Below are 17,276 nucleotides of genomic sequence, written 5' to 3'. Positions count from 1 at the left end.
AAAAAAAGTTAGGCTACCATTAGGCTACATGCAGGTTCTCCGATACAGATCAATGCACCAAATCAGGGCGATTTTAGCTAAAACAACGTTCCTGTGACAGGCTATCAAATATTGAACAATGGGATAACGTTTCATCATCACCTTTATTGATGCCTGAAATGTTGACATTGCTGAAATACAGAGATGTAGCCTACTGAGAGGCAGCTGCAGACAACGATGTTCAATGGGTTCAACTTGTCCCTTGCCTACCAGCTGGATGTAAACAAAGCTATAGAACCTAGAATACGTCACATGAAAAACGTTAATATTCAGCTGAGGTCCCTGCTGGCAGGCTCTCTGCAGTAGAACAGAGCCGTAGAATGGAGAGTTTTACAGTTTGGCTTCCTTTATTACATCACAAGTCTCCTTGGTGCAGGATTCCATCACGGTTCCCTTTGATTCCATCAATGTTCCCTTTGGTTTACCCAACCTGTGGCAGAAGCAATGAAAATCTGTAATTTCAGTTTAATATGACCAACATTTTATCAGTGTGCGGACAGGATGGATAAAATTATAATTTAGCATACATTGTAAAATTGTAGTTATTTATGACGATTACAAAGGTTTGTGAATGTCAACATTAGATTCTCTGCAAAGTCCAAAACAACATACATTTATCAATCTACTGTAAAGGAAAAAGAAATCCATCAATTAAAATATAATAATAACAACAATAGATAACAGAGCAGGCATTGATGACAACAACTACACGTTGATAAGTCATATGTATGAAGGGGTGGAGGTGGGTTGATGATCAGCTGATCAATCAGTTGAGCAGTCAGCCAATTACTGACAGACTCCGAAAGGCTGGGTGTGACTGTGGCCTGCCTGAACTAACGCTATGCTGCTCCATTTTCCCCCCCACACTTCTTCTCTCTGTAGTGTTATGTTCAAAGTTCAGTTGTTATCCAACGACTGGCTGGCATGATAAATCATTACACAATCATTACATACCACAACTCTAGACAATTAGTAACTCTGGGCTGAGCTGGGCTGATTGGTACTTAGCAGACACTTTTATCCAAAGCGCCGGGAATCAAACTGGGGTTGACCAACTGTCGCAAGACAGTCACATTAGCGCTGCTCCACCACGGCCAAACAGAATTATCAGACTATTATTATAGTTATTAGGCTGTGATTAAAGGATCTTTCCAGAGTTAGAACAACCTAAGGTCTATTTACAGAAGATAACAAGTTCAAAATGAGAGCAAAATTACGTTAATTAGTGGAGTTTTGAGCATGACTGTTTTTTGCATTAGCAGCGGCTTAAAGAAAAAGCGCTAATGGGCAAACATCCACGTAAAAAAACAATTGCTATTTTATACTGTTAACATTGCTCAATATATAATTACACTTCTGTGGTAATGTGGTGGATGTCCGTACAGACAAACCGAAGTATTGTAAACTTTGAAAGTCTACAGAGAGGTCAAATCAGTGGGCTCGTTCCAGCTAGCTGCGCTGTGCAGATCTGGCTGGACGTAAGGCATGTTTGTATTGTAAGATTCAGCCAGATCTGTGCAGTGCTCCAAGCTCGAACACAAGCCAGGCCATTTGTTTCCTCCAGAAAACAGGTATTGTTATAACCTCTATGTACACTTTCAAAGGTTACAATACTTAGGTTTGTCTGTAGGGACACTCACCGCACTACCACAGAAGTGCAATTATATTTTGAGCAATGTTTACGGTATAAAATAGCCTTTGTTTTTTACTCTTTATATTCTTAATGTTTATTCCGGGTGTTTGCCCTTAGCGCTTTCACTCTAAGCCAATTCGTTGCTAATGCAAAAAACGGTCTTGCTCAAAACTCCACCAATCAGGCAGTTTGAACTTATCTTCTGTAAATAGACACTAGGTTGTTCTAACTCCGAAACTACCATTTAATATGAAGTTCGTGGAGTGGCTGTGGCAGTGTGATGACGGTGGTCACTCACCCTCGGACCGTCTGCATCTCAGTGATGTTGTCCGGCAGGACCTTTCCAAACGTCTCAGGCAGAACGAAACAGAGCATGCCTGAGAACACAGCCAAACCCCCAATGAAGAGGTAGGGGAGATACTTATAATAATTTCCTGTGGGAGACAGAGGGAAGGAGAGGAGGAGAGAGAAACAGCTGTTACCACTCCTTTATTAGACCACACTAATACTCTTACGCAATTACATGGATCATTCAAATGCCAATCTACAAGGCTTGTACCATTTCACTGGTAAGTCACAATCACATCACAAATCAAATCAAAGAGTCTCCAAACTCCTCATCAAACTCCTATAATCACACAGCAAGCCCAAAGAGAGAGAGAGAGCGACAAAGAGAGAGGAAGAGAGAGAAGGAAATGCAGAGGTAGTGGAAAGACAGAGGAAAAGGAGGAGAGGAGGAAGGACAGAGAGACAGAAAAAGAGGGAAAGAGAATACAGTATAGTATAGTATATATACTTATTTGATCCCGTGAGGGAAATTTGGTCGTTGCATTTAACCCAATCGGTGAATTAGTGAAACACAAACAGCACACAGTGTACACACAGTGAGGTGAAGCACACACTAATCCCGGCGCAGTGCGCTGCCTGCTACAACAGCAGTGCTCGAGGTGCCTTGCTCAAGGGCACTTCAGCCGCGGCCCACTGGTCAGGGCTCGAACCGGCAACCCTCCGGTTACAAGTCCAGAGTGCTAACCAGTGGGCCACGGCTGCCCCTCTATACTTAAATACTTGGATTTGATGATGAATATGAAAGATGTAAGGGATAATGTATAGAACGCCGGTCATTATGGGGAAAATAAGTCCCGACAGGGCGAACCGGACCCCGACGCGCCAGCGGAGGGGTCTTGTTTCGCCCTGAAGGGACTTATTTTCCCATAATGACCGGCGTTCTATACATTATCCCGCTTATTATACGGCTACTTGCCAAAACAAAAAAAATAAACTCCATGATATGTCTCTTTACACTTATTTGTTACCGTTTCGTCGTGGCTTTTGCTGAGAAACAAATAGTTCGCAACACACGCTGAACTTGAATCAAACATTCTTTAGAACACAGCTGATCAACCGTCTGCTTTCACTTTTGAATGAAATTCCAAGCGCAAACTCCGTTGCCATTGACAGCGGTCATTCTTGTTTTCAGAGGTCCTTTCCCAAGAAATAATGACCGGTAGAACTTTCGGAAATCCCATTCAAGTCAATGGAGCATTCTACTTGCATTGTGAAGAGCCGTATAATAAGACATTTTAAACCAGAGCAGGTATTTTAGTTTGAGGTGAGCACTCACTGAATACCTATGATATTACTTCTCCACCGTCTCACCCAGGTAAATGATGAACGGAGAGATTATGGTTCCGATGCGAGCGGCCATGGAGCAGGTTCCCATCGCCATGTTCCTTACCACGGTGGGGAAGAGTTCAGAGGTCACGGCGTAGACCACGCAGAACGCCGTGGTGATGCCGAACTTGCCCACCATCTCCAGGAAAATGGCTACACCTGGAAGATCTGCACCACACAGTCAACTGTTCAGTCCCACTACACCTGAATTATTGTTCTCACAGATGATTCTACTGTAAACTGCCTGGGAGTGTAAAATCAGAGCAGTATTTGGGAAAAGTGGAAGTGTTTGCTGGTGTGGACTACTCCCCCTATTTTTGGTTTCTTTCTTTGTCCTGAAGGGAATTTGTCTTTGATTTGTTTACGCATCCACGGGTAGTGTATAGTGATGGGCAAATGAAGCTTTGGTGAAACACTGAAGCACTGCAATGTGAAGCTAGAGACACTAGCTGAAAAAAAAAAAAATTTCTAGACTAGGTAAGGACTTTTATGTTGAAAAATCTCCATGTGGTGGCCATATTGGATTTTTTTCATTAGTGTCGCTAGCTTCACAATGCTGTGGTTCAGTGGTTCACCAAAGCTTCATTTGCCCATCACTAGAAGTGTACACTACACACATACACACTTGGAGCAGTGGGCAGTCCTTGATCCAGCACCCAGTAGGGGTTAGGTGCCTTGCTCAAGAGAGAATGCTGTTCAATCACTGCCCCCACCCACATGTTCCCTACCAGTCAGGGATTGAAGTGGCTAGCCTTCAGTTACAAGTCCGCTGTCTCTGTGTTCCTATAAACATCAGGGAGCTTACCTCCGGGCACGAGTTGGGTGAGGAGAATGACGGCGCCGCCCAGAAAGAGAGTGGAGGACTGGCAGATGCGGCGCGGGCAAAACTTCAGCAGCAGCATGGCCCCTACGTACGCCGGGAGCTCCACGACAGCCGACAGGAAGAAGTTGAAATACGGATCACCGTGCAGGTTGGTGGTGTTCAGCAGCAGAGCGTAGTAAGACATGGTGATGACGATCCTACAGTACAGACATATATGAATTATTACAGTACACTGCAAAAACTAAACAAGTGCGATCAAAAATCAAGTTGGTATTCTCAGGGGTGTAGCAGAAGATCCTGGGCCCTATGCATTGGCAGTCCTGATGGGGCCCCATAATAAATATAATAAAATATATTCCAGACTTTTCAAGGGCCCTGGAATGCAGCCGTTTCGCTCTACATACTTTTGTCCTCTGCCTTTGAATGGGTAGAATTCCGGTGTGATATTGACCTAAAGTGTGTTGAAACATGATACCGAGTGTGAACGTATGTCTCATAGCTCATCTCGGCTTGTCCCCTGCACTCCGAAATCTGGCGTTAGTTAGCCGATGCTACCAACAGCTTTTTCAATGGGGGTGCCTCAGCATCGGCCTAGCCATGCAAATAAATCACTGTTTTACACCATTTACGAGGCTCGAAGTATCTCCACACTTCATTGGTAGACTTCCGAGGGCCCTGATATTTAAAACGAGACATTGAGAACTTTGAAAAAGCACTGGGAGTTTATTTACAAGACGATTCATACAGACAGTACCTTAAGGAAGTTTACCGTTCGCTGCCATCTTGAATTTAGTCACGATAAGTCGAGCAAGTACAAATGAACAGGTATGATAAGGGATCAGATTCCAAAAATAATTCTGTGGAAATGCATGGATTCCAGTTGCTTCCAGTCACAGCAACTGGAATCCATGCATTTCCACAGAATTATTTTTGCAATTACTGGAACAATTAGCATTGTTTTCTGTTTTTTTTTTTTTTTTAAGTTCTTACACTGTCAATATCTTGTACAACAGACGTGATAGTGAAATCTAAATGTCTACCTTCTAGCAACAGCATTTTTGTTAGGGAGAACCGTGGCAAATACCTGCAAAGCTCTTTGCAAAGAACCGGGGCGATGTATACTACTTTTTGACTTTTCAATAGCTATACTGCACACCATCAGCACTTGAAGGAAAAAGGGCTGTTCACAGGGATTTTAAACTTTTTAATTAATCTTCATACCATCATGCAATCATCATACCATGCTGTGAACGCTAATATTTTGTTACTAGCAACCTACATCCTCTGTCAAACACAGTTGCATTTTCAGCTCTGAATAAAACTGTTCTGGTCCGACCCGTTCTGGTCCAAACTGCTCTGGTTCGGATATAGTTGCTACTCAACAGAACAGTTCCAGACTGATCTTCCTTACCTCACATTTTGTGGGCGGGGCTAAGTTCAGCTGGCTTCCAGGCTACCTTATATGGGCAAAGATGGCAGCTTTGGATCTTTTTTGTAGGATTTCCACCTTGGAAATCTTAACTTGATGTGAAGCGTGACTGCCATTTTGCGTGTCTAGACCTGACCACTTTATAACCCGTCTTCTGCCAGTTGACCATCTTGGTTGTAACTTTGCCTTGGTCTTTATTAAAACTTCTTTGCATTTATGTCCAGTTGTCCTTAACATTCATTACAATGTGAATATCCAGATATACTGTATATCGCACCAGAGGATGGAGCAGACGAGGATGAGGACCACTGCGTTGCATCTCCTTAGGATGTCCAGAATGTTGTATTTCTTCTCCTTATTCGCCTGGGCTTCCTCGATCTGGGAGGACAAACAGACACGGAGTTAGAGTGTTTGTGTGCAAATCCCATCTATATTTAGGACAAACAGACACAACACACATATTGCTCAGTGGCAGAGCCAGTTTACATTTACATTTAGGTGCTGCTTTTATCCAAAGAAACTCACAAAAATAGGGAACAATCAAGGTACAGTGTGACAACCCAGATAGCAAAATCAGATTGGCAGATAGCGGACCGCTGATGGTATGCTGCCGGTGGCGTGCCACTTGTGGTCCGCCATTGGTCCACAATCTCTTTAAATTTAACTTGTCATGAATATTAAGAAAAGTTAATGAAATTATATGTGGAGTATAACTAAACAAATGAAAAAGGAACAATCAAGGTACAGTGTGACAAGGTACGACATGCTAGTGCAGCAATCAGTTCTACTTGCATAGAATCAAGTGACAGTTCTAGTGAAGTTAAGTCAAAAGAAGCAGAAGAGGGATAATCCAGGTGGTAAGTGATAGAATAAGCATGTCCATTTGTTGGTAGTGCTAGGAGAGGAGGTACTCGGAAGAGCTGGGTCTTGAGGAGTTTTTTATGCGTTAGTGATTTGAATTTCTTGTGGGCAGCTACAGGTCGCCAATGGAGTTCACTGAGCAATTGGGTAACATGAGCAGTGGGGCAAAATTGAGTAGGACGGCTGTGCTCGCTGTTAGGTTGCGCTTGGTTGAGCAAATGACCGAGAGATTTGTGTTGTGCTTACCGCCGGGCTCAGCTCAAAGTATAGCCATGATTTACAGCGCACCATGGTCAAAGTTCAACATTGAATTTCGCAGTGGCTGAAATATTGCGTGCGCTGCAATTTACTCTGCACAGCGGCAAACCGTTATTGCGCCATGCAAGTCACGGAAAATAATGGGTTTCAGAGTTTTGCGCTACTATTGCCTCTTCCTGTGCATAGAAGGGGCCTTTATCCAGCAGTGGCTTACCTCATCGGGTGTGAAGATGACCTGGGGCACGGTGACTTTGTTCATCCTGGCCGCATTTCTCAGTATGGCCTCAGCCTCCTCCACTCTCCCCTGGGACAGAAGCCAGCGGGGCGACTCGGGAATCAGCCTGGTAGAGGCGGGAGAGGAGAGGGGTGGTTGTTCTTATCAGCTAGAGTGATCTTAAAAAACGTAGTTTTCATCGTTATTGTTATAACCATAGTTTCATCGTTATTGTTATAACCATAGTTTTCATTGTTATTGTTATAACCATAGTTTTCATCGTTTTTGTTATATTTGTCGTTGAAAGTGTAGACGGGCATTAAAGGTGTTATGTGTTATTTTTGTTGCAAACATTCACAAATCTCAGAGAGCCTCCCTTCCCTTCTCTGCTTCGAGAGCCTCAAAGCAAGAGCCTTTTCCAAGGCTGCAGAAGATTCAAAGCCTTTTTCAAGGCAGCATTATCCTAGCCTAGAAATCTAGACGCGCCCCTAGCGGCAGCGAATTACATTTGCTGCCAGGGCTAGTCTAGCAACTCTCCGTTGGCTTGTGAGCTCCAGAAATCTAAACTTAATCAGGCCAATGAAATCGTGTATAGAGTCGTTAGGTGGGCTTAACATAATGATTGATGGCAGAGTTGCAACGGTTTGGCTTGAATTCCCTGCTACTTGAAAACAAATAAGATGGATGTTGCTGCTGGCGAACAGTGTGACACGAGTTAAGCTTTTATTAAGTTGGCAAACGTTTGAACTAGCCAACTAGCTCCGCTGGTGGGAAACGATGGGACTCATAGCGCCGCCGCTGTCCTATTGCGTGCAGAGGGAATTTGAAAGACAACTGATTATCCCGCCCCTCGGACTGAGCACTGCGAACGGTGAGTGTCCAGACCCTACATTTTAATGTGGGTCTGGCTCGTCAGGCTAGCATTATCCAGCACCATGTGGCTGGGCTATCCCCGCATCGGACGGGCACGACTGGTATGTCGCCTGGCTGACTGCTAGGACCATTCTCATCCCAGTTCCCACCTGTTCAACCTGTTGCCCTCTGGAAGGTGCTTCAGATGCATCACATCCCAGACAAACAGACTCCAGGGCAGCTTCTTTCCCAGAGCCATATCCTCCCTGAACACGCATATGAACTAACCCCCATCTTCTCCCTCGCCCGCCCTATTACACTTCCTCTTTTTAAAGGCTATCAACATTCCATACCATATTTAGATTTGTATTATAATGTATAATTTATTTTTATGTAATGCAGACACTTATTTTTTACAAGGGCAATTTGAAACCCTGCAGTACATCCATGCAAAAATGGAACCTCAGGCTAAAAAAAAAAAGTTTTAGTATGTATGAAGTGTGTATGTATATGCTTTATGTCATGTGTATACTATTTTTTTTTTTTTATTGAAATGACATCATTGAATCAATGTGGTGGACCTTAAGGGAAAGCTCCTCAAATTTCGTTGTATCATGTGTACAATGACAATAAAGGTAAACTCAAACTCAACTCATGATTCTCCCTTTGACCATCATAGATCTGAACATAGCATTGTGTGTAGACCTCATGAAAAGCCCAGCTTAGAGATAAAATGGTCACGTTTTCCAGATTCCACCAAAAAGCAGATTAGTTTATGGCACATTGTAAATTCCACACGTGTGTGTGTTGGTGTGTTTGTGTGATCACCATTTGTCAGAATGCCAAAAAGGTTAAAATATTTGAAGTGTCATATGCTTTTGATCTATTTATGGAGGACTGATACTGTACAAAAACCCATATAAGTTAGTGGTCTGTGGACTTTGCATTGGGGGACTATATAAAACTAAGGCCAAGTAGCTAGTAAAGTACTGTTCCATATCAGCAGTTATAGGAAGCATGTTTATTTGGAAAATACAATGTTCCTATACCCTCAAACCTAAACTCATGATAGATTGCTGAACTGCTTTAATCTACTGGATTATTCAGAAGATGATTCCTACTTGATTTGTAAAGTTGAATCAAATAAAGTATATAAAATGTGAATCTCAGGACTCATTATAATATACTGTAGGTCGTGGAATATATCAAATTAATGTTGCAGTGGCTCAGTAATTACCCTACGGAACGGTAAAGGAGACCTGAGTATGTGTGTGTGTGTGACCTGAGTATGTGTGTGTGTGTGTGTGTGTGTGCTTATTACAGTTTTTTTCAGTTGTTTACACTCAAAATCTTGAGTGAAACATGTCATTCAAACACAATGACCCCATACCAAATCTCATGTTTGTGTGTGTGTAGGTGTGAGTAAGTGTGTGAGAGTGTGTGTGTGGAAGTGTTTTTAAGTGTGTGTGTGTTTGTGTGTGTGTGTGTGTGTGTGTGTGTGTGTGTGTGTGTGTGTGTGTGTGTGTGTGTGTAGGTGTAAGTGTGTGAGAGTGGGTGTTTGTGTATGTACAGTACAGTATGTGTGTGTGCAGATGTGTTTTTAAGTGTGTGTGTTTGTGTTTGCTTGTGTATGTGTGTGTGTGCAGATGTGTTATTAAGTGTGTGTGTGTGTGTGTGTGTAGGAGTATGTTTGCCTCACCACCACAGGGGGATGTAGAGGAGCCCTGAAGCCGCCATGGGCATGATCAGGAGTCTCCAGTCCCGCAGGAAGTAGGCAAACAGGGGCAGGAGCATCTGCCCCACCCCGGACGCCATGAACACCCCCAGGGAGCAGAACACCACACGCGTAGCTGGGCTCAAGATCTCCGAGCCTGTCACACAGCAAGGGGGAAAAGGACGATCATAGGCTGCATTTACACTGGCAGGCCTTGATGCACAGTTCTGCATTTACACTGGCAGGCCTTGATGCAGTTCTGATTTTTGGCCTATATTCTAACCTACGTCTGTTTACATCTATTTTCCAGAGTGTCCCATATCAGATATCTGTGTTTACATCAGGGGTGGGCAAACGTTTTGGCTCAAGGGCCACATTGGGTTTTGAAAATTCGCCGGCAGGCCGCACAACAACCCCCTCCCCACGACACACACATAAAAAAATACATTTTTCCTATAAAATAATTTAGTATCAAAAGTATTTGTTTTAAAATATGAATTGCTTCAAAAATACTGCTAATTTGATGCTGATTAACAAATGTATAAATTGTGCACTGTCGCTTTAAGACAGACGCTTTAATTCACGTTTATTTCTCAATGATCTTCTGCCTGCTCCGCTATTTTTAAATGGCCAGTAGTGGAAACTACTGTTGCCTTCATGATTTCCTTTTTAAAGTTTCTTATAAGAAGGAGATATCAATTACCAACAATGACAAGCCAGCTGGAACCTGCTGCTTTCTCTCCCTCTTGTGACTTGCAGACGCGTTCCCAATTAAATGGATCACATAACGTTTACGTTAGATCTGCTGCAAAGGAGATAACTAACAGTAGGCCTATCATCTCTATTTAACATGATGTTTTGACATTGACATTGTAAACGTTCTCTAAGGAGAGCAAAAAAGCCATTTTCAGTAAAGCTAACCAACGTTGTTGGCCTGATAACCAAATCAAATGCTTGGCGGGCCGGATCCGAAAAGTCTGCAAAATGGGTTATACTTTCTGAAGCTGGGATTCCCTAGCCTGGGAGAACCTAGACGAACATTTGGCAAATTTGAATTTGCTTTGCAGATCCGTCTGGCAAAGAGGCCATTCACTCCAATGTTCCTAAAATCCAGGCACCAATTATAACTATTGAGTTGGGCTTAGCATTTGTTGAGATGTTTTTTTCCGTTGCTCATACCGAGCAATATAGCCAACGAATGAAGGGTGAAACCAAGGAAGCCAATGAAGAAGAAGATAGGCTAAAGGCCTCCCAGCTGGGGAGTAAATATTCAAAGATGGTCAACGCCTGCATTGTCATGGTGGTCATCTCCTTCATCACTCTTTATAACACACACACACATATCCATGCCCCGTCCACATAGATTTTGATTACCCACTGGATTCGCCCTTGGAAATGGGAACATAGAGACACCTTTTCCATACCCAATCCCAATTGAGATAAGGTTACATACACAATAATAATAATACACACACACATATCGCGTCTCCGCACACACACACACACACATACAATAATACACACATACGTGCATGCCCTTGGGGCCCAAGCACCAATGGAGACCAAGGTTGAGTCATATCACACTTGGGCCCAAGCACCAATGGAGACCAAGGTTGGAGTCATATCACACTTGGGCCCAAGCACCAATGGAGACCAAGGTTGGAGTCATATCACACTTGGGCCCAAGCACCCATGGAGACCAAGGTTGAGTCATATCACACTTGGGCCCAAGCACCAATGGAGACCAAGGTTGAGTCATATCACACTTGGGCCCAAGCACCCATGTAGACCCAGGTTGGATACCACTTGGGGCCCAAGCACCCATGGAGACCCAGGTTGGATACCACTTGGGGCCCAAGCACCAATGGAGACCAAGGTTGGAGTCATATCACACTTGGGCCCAAGCACCCATGGAGACCAAGGTTGGAGTCATATCACACTTGGGCCCAAGCACCAATGGAGACCAAGGTTGAGTCATATCACACTTGGGCCCAAGCACCCATGGAGACCAAGGTTGGAGTCATATCACACTTGGGCCCGTCTCCAATGAAGAAGAATAATAATGCTGACACATAATGCCTGCCCCGCTGGGGGAGAAGATAAATGGGCAAATATTTCGAGGATAAAGTAGCCTGCATTGTCATGGTGGCAAAAACAACACCGCCGTCCATACCTTTATAAACTCTGCATAGCTAAGATGGAGCAAAACTTTACCGACTGACCATTTCCTTGGAGACCGATGACCAATTAAATCCATTCTTATTCTCATTCATGCCTGTGTCTAACTGTCATGTTCTGAATATGCCCTAGGCTGCCACATATAAAAATCACCAGACTACATTTATCACCTAGCTCACTGGATATCTATATTGACACTTGGGCCCAAGCACCCATGGAGACCCAGGTTGGATACCACTTGGGGCCCAAGCACCCATGTAGACCCAGGTTGGATACCACACTTGTGCCCAAGCACCCATGGAGACCCAGGTTGGATACCACACTTGGGCCCAAGCACCCATGTAGACCCAGGTTGGATACCACTTGGGGCCCAAGCACCCATGGAGACCCAGGTTGGATACCACACTTGGGCCCAAGCACCCATGTAGACCCAGGTTGGATACCACACTTGGGCCCAAGCACCCATGGAGACCAAGGTTGGAGTCATATCACACTTGGGCCCAAGCACCCATGTAGACCCAGGTTGGATACCACACTTGGGCCCAAGCACCCATGGAGACCCAGGTTGGATACCACACTTGGGCCCAAGCACCCATGGAGACCCAGGTTGAAGTCATACCACACTTGGGCCCAAGCACCCATGGAGACCCAGGTTGGAGTCATTTCACACTTGGGCCCAAGCACCCATGGAGACCCAGGTTGGAGTAATATCACACTTGAGCCCAAGCACCCATGTAGACCTACTCTCTTTGACACGTGGCTGAGAAGCAACTTACCTGCACGTACAGCATTCATTACACTTGGGGCTAAGACCCATGGAGACCCAACTTTTTTCACACTGGGCCATTTCCCATGGAGACCCAGGTTGGAGTAATATCACACTTGAGCCTCAAGCACCCTCATTCATGCCTGTGTCTAACACACTTGGGCCCAAGCACCAATGGACCCAATTGAGCATATCACATATAAAATCACCAGACTACATTTATCACCTAGCTCACTGATATCTAAGGGCTGACACTTAATTTAGGCTATAAGAGAAGGCTATGCCTATATACAGGTAAAACACAATGTAGGGGGGGGGGGGCTGTGGTGCAATTGGCCACAGCGCCCATACCACACTTGTGCCCAAGCACCCATGGAGACCCAGGTTGGATACCACACTTGGGCCCAAGCACCCATGGAGACCCAGGTTGAAGTCATACCACACTTGGGCCCAAGCACCCATGGAGACCCAGGTTGGAGTCATTTCACACTTGGGCCCAAGCACCCATGGAGACCCAGGTTGGAGTAATATCACACTTGAGCCCAAGCACCCATGGAGACCAAGGTTGGAGTCATATCACACTTGGGCCCAAGCACCAATGGAGACCAAGGTTGGAGTCATATCACACTTGGGCCCAAGCACCCATGTAGACCCAGGTTGGATACCACACTTGGGCCCAAGCACCCATGGAGACCCAGGTTGGATACCACACTTGGGCCCAAGCACCCATGGTGACCCAGATTGGAGTCCAACTTGTGGTCATTTCCCGATCCCACCCCATCACTCCTTCCCACTTGCTTCCTTTCCCTCTCTTCACTGAGGCACAAAGCCCTAATTTTTTCAGCGATTCTCATCTCATACCATGAACCTTAGCATAGTGGCTAAGGAGCAGGGCTAGTATGCACTAGCCTGAAAAGTTGCGAGTCAATGCCTGCCTTCCACCGCTGTGCCCATGAGCAAGGCACTTAACCCCAAGTTGCTCTGGGGACAATGACCCTTGTAATATAAATGACAATCGCTTTGGATAAAGATGTCTGCTAAATGAATGAAGGTAAATGTAGTATGTGGTTATGAACAATACACAATGTGGTTATGAACAATACACAATGTGGTTATGAACAATATACAATGTGGTTATGCCATTCAGTGAACAGTCCATTGCATGCTTTACATCCAGTCGTGACATAATGCAGGTGTTCAGAGTCCAAAATACACAGACACACAGTGAAGTCAATAAACCTTTGTGATTTCAAAGCCATTACGATGATAAAATAAAAGATAGCCTCCTCTCATTGTTGTATTGAATTTATGGACTGTGTCTTCTAGTTCAACACACTTAAATACAGCACGTTCAGATTTTAAAAAAAGGAGTTGTCATAGTGTAGCGCATTATAGTAGAGCATAGTGTGATAAGAGCTTTAAGATTTTTGTCTCAATGCGTTGACATTTAAAAACAATCCTCTGTCTTGGCTACCTGGATACTGAGGAACTCATATAAATGCAAAGGGTTAATAGACAGCATACACTGTGAATGGAACTCATATAAATGCAAAGGGTTATAGACAGCATACACTGTGAATGGAACTCATATAAATCCAAAGGGTTAATAGACAGCATACACTGTGAATGGAACTCATATAAATGCAAAGGGTTCTAGACAGCATACACTGTGAATGGAACTCATATAAATTAACAGCAACACTGTGGGAACTCATAAAAGCAGACAGCATACACTGTGAATGGAACTCATATAAATGCAAAGGGTTATAGACAGCATACACTGTGAATGGAACTTGCCTACATTTTCCTCGGCATAAATAAAGTAAGTATTTGTCTATTTATGTATGTTATGTGTATTGTATGTATGTACATGTGTCTGTATTGTATTGTATGTGTGTGTATGCATGTATGTACATGTGTATGTACATGTATGTATGTGTGTATGCATCAATCTATCTACTGTATACGTCTATCTATTTGCCTGTGTGGTGTGATGTGGTGTTGGCAGTAGCAGACACCTGTCCGAGAGTTGCCCAGAGATAAACGTCCCCACCAGTACACCCAGGAAGTAGATGGACGAGGCCAGAGGCTCTTTGTATTCATTCTCACACACCAGGTCCCACTGCAAGGCAAATCATTTAACCATCACACAACCATGAATCATTACGAAAGTCAGACATTATCCAATTATGTGGTGGTGCCAAAGAAACTCAATCTTATAGGCTAAAACAAATAATAATAATAAACGTCTATGCTACTATGGTCTCTGCAGACAAACTGTTTCATCAAGTTTCATCTCACCTGCCATCACCACTCTCAACAATCTGACTAGAAGTAAGCAGTGTCTGCCTATTTGTGGAGTTTTTGCCTGTGTATAATTTGTTTTTGTACATTTTCTTTTTGTTAAGTCAAATGTGAGTACATTTTCATTCATTTGTCAATTATTTTGTTAAATATGAGTACAAACAGCAACAACAAATTTCCCCCCTGGTATGGGGACAATAAAGTATGAATCTGAAACTGAAGTATTTCTACCCTTGTAATTGTAAAGAAAGGGTATGAAAAAATATTGTTACCTTGCTTTTCTCTAGGTCGCCATCTTGTGAGGAGATAATCTGTACAAGTTGATTACCAAACTCTCCTCCTGTTGTGTCCATTGATATTAGCTTGTGCCTCATTTGGTAATCGTCTTGCACCAACTCTTGCAAGATGGTGGTGACCAATTTAATGGCTCAAAAAAGCAATTATTTTTTGATGTAGCAAAGTTGCCCCCGAAAGCTAAGCCATGTGCTATTCAGTTGTAAATACACTGACTCTTTCAGTCTAGCTCAAAACTGCAACAACTGACATTGTTTTGGTCCCAAACAAAAATGTGCACTCGTTATTATCCAAAAATAGACCCGGGTTATCGTTAAACTGGAGTTTCCCTTTACTGTGGCATCATGCACTACTACATATTACCTTACGTCATGTGGCTGTGGATAGTGTTCAACTGTTACATGTACTTCTGTGGCTTGCAGGGTTGGGGAGTTCTGAACTACATGTAACTGAGTAGAAACATCTATTAAGCTGTGAAGCAGTAATGCAGTAATGCTAGTAGTGTATTCATGAGACACTTCAGCAAATGTATGACCAGATCCACCAACCAAACCTATGAGTTATGCAAGCTGAGAATATATACACACTCTCTACACCAACATTGCCCAATACAAAACTCAGAACAGATGAATCATATTTCTTTTTCTTAATCATTTTGTTCTATTTCTCTATGTCTTGCAAGGATACAAGTTAAGCATGTTATGCAGTGAAATGCCATTTCACAACACATGTACCTTGTCCATTTGATAATTTTTTAGTTTGAAGCACTTTTTCTAAAAAAGCTTTAGCTGTATCAAAACCTTCTCAGGGTATCCCATTTCACTTGCATATGTTTATACCTCTGATGCATGAATACAATGGGCAAAACCCAATTCCATTTGACTCGGTAGAGGTGGACTAGCAACACTTTATCAATGGCTGAGAGTGTCATCAGTGTGTGTGTGTGTGTGTGTGTGTGTGGCTGAGAGTGTCATCAGTGTGTGTGCTCACCTCAGTAACGATGGTGGACTGGTAGATGTCTTTACTGTACTTCCAGCCATCCAGACAGCTCTCCTGCTGAATCTGACTGACGTTGACGTCCACGTCGGGGACGTAGTTGAGCAGGGAGAAGTTCCTCAGCTGGTCCAGGCTGTATCTGCTGCAGGAGCTGCGTTTCACCAGCCCGTCCTGCACCACCAGGGGAATGCTCACGTTCCTCCAGCTCTCGCTGATGTTGCTCTCCTCCGGGACCAAACACTCGTGGGGCGGCGTGTCACCCACAAACACGATGTAAATGCCAACCAGACCGTTAGGTAGGATGCTGAAGGCCAGAGAGAAGAAGACCAGCTTCTGGAAAGGCCCCCACGTTCCCAGGAACGAGGTGATCTCATCGTAGTCTCTCATACTCTCTCCTTTCTCCAAACTGCCCTTTCACTTAGAGGAGCTGCCTTTGCCCCCATCTACCCTCTGGCACTTATTGTATGACACGGCCATAGCTGATAATCTACCCCCTTGCTCCCTCCCTCTCTCTCTCTCGGAGTGGGTGGAGCGTTTGTGAGTGTGAGTGAGCACGCCGCATGCACCCCTCGTGTCCCACTTTGTTTCTTTGATCTTTTTTCCCCGCTTTTTTTCTGTTCTTTTCAAAAACAATTTTGTCCACAACCAGCAGTTTTTGGTATGGCAGGCAAGTAATGTAGAAAATGTTTTTTGGTCACTTACTGTAAGTTAACATCATGCCATTGAAAATCCCTGATAATCTTGATGTCTCTGGACAGTAGGAGTGTGGTTTGGTTGATGGTGATTTTGTGGGTATGCATGCTTTGAGGAATGATGCTTTAGAGATCTCACGATTATTGGATTTTCTTTTGATCTAATTTCTTTTGGCAAAAAAGTCCATAAATTGACTAAGGTCATTTCTGGTTTTACTACATCTCTTTGTGTATTATATTTGTTTTATTATCTGCCTATCTATGTTGATGATCTTGTTGTCTTTTTGAAAAAGTATGATACCAAAATGCTAATGTTTAAACTGATACAGACAGCCTACATATTTCTGAAGATGTTGGGGGTTGGAACTGCGCTTACATACTTGTGTGTGTGTGTGTGTGTATGTGTATGTGTATGTGTATGTGTATGTTTTAGAGGGTTCTGGGAAGAGGTTCTTGAAAAGCTTAAAGGGCCTCTCACTAGATGGTCCTCCTAGTTATAGTGGATGGAATCCACTATATTGAAATCTCCTGGCTTCTTATTATTATAAC

At 43.6% G+C, this 17,276-nt stretch overlaps 1 protein-coding gene across 1 annotated transcript; it reads right to left on the bottom strand.

The window, feature by feature from the left end:
* Positions 1 to 224: 224 nt before the first annotated feature.
* On the bottom strand, positions 225 to 16,523 carry LOC125310595 (solute carrier family 22 member 4-like). The gene is given in 12 exon segments (XM_048268178.1): positions 225 to 469; positions 1,971 to 2,106; positions 3,332 to 3,514; positions 4,152 to 4,366; positions 5,876 to 5,976; positions 6,932 to 7,058; positions 9,483 to 9,654; positions 10,677 to 10,736; positions 10,739 to 10,816; positions 11,654 to 11,670; positions 14,460 to 14,563; positions 16,030 to 16,523. Coding segments are annotated over 12 exon segments (1,686 nt in total). The 5' UTR covers positions 16,423 to 16,523; the 3' UTR covers positions 225 to 369.
* Positions 16,524 to 17,276: the final 753 nt, after the last annotated feature.

The sequence above is a fragment of the Alosa alosa genome, chromosome 17, assembly GCF_017589495.1.
Source record: "Alosa alosa isolate M-15738 ecotype Scorff River chromosome 17, AALO_Geno_1.1, whole genome shotgun sequence".
Classification (NCBI taxonomy): domain Eukaryota; kingdom Metazoa; phylum Chordata; class Actinopteri; order Clupeiformes; family Clupeidae; genus Alosa; species Alosa alosa.
Note: the sequence above shows the minus strand (reverse complement) of the source record. Positions and strands in the feature narration are given on the sequence as shown.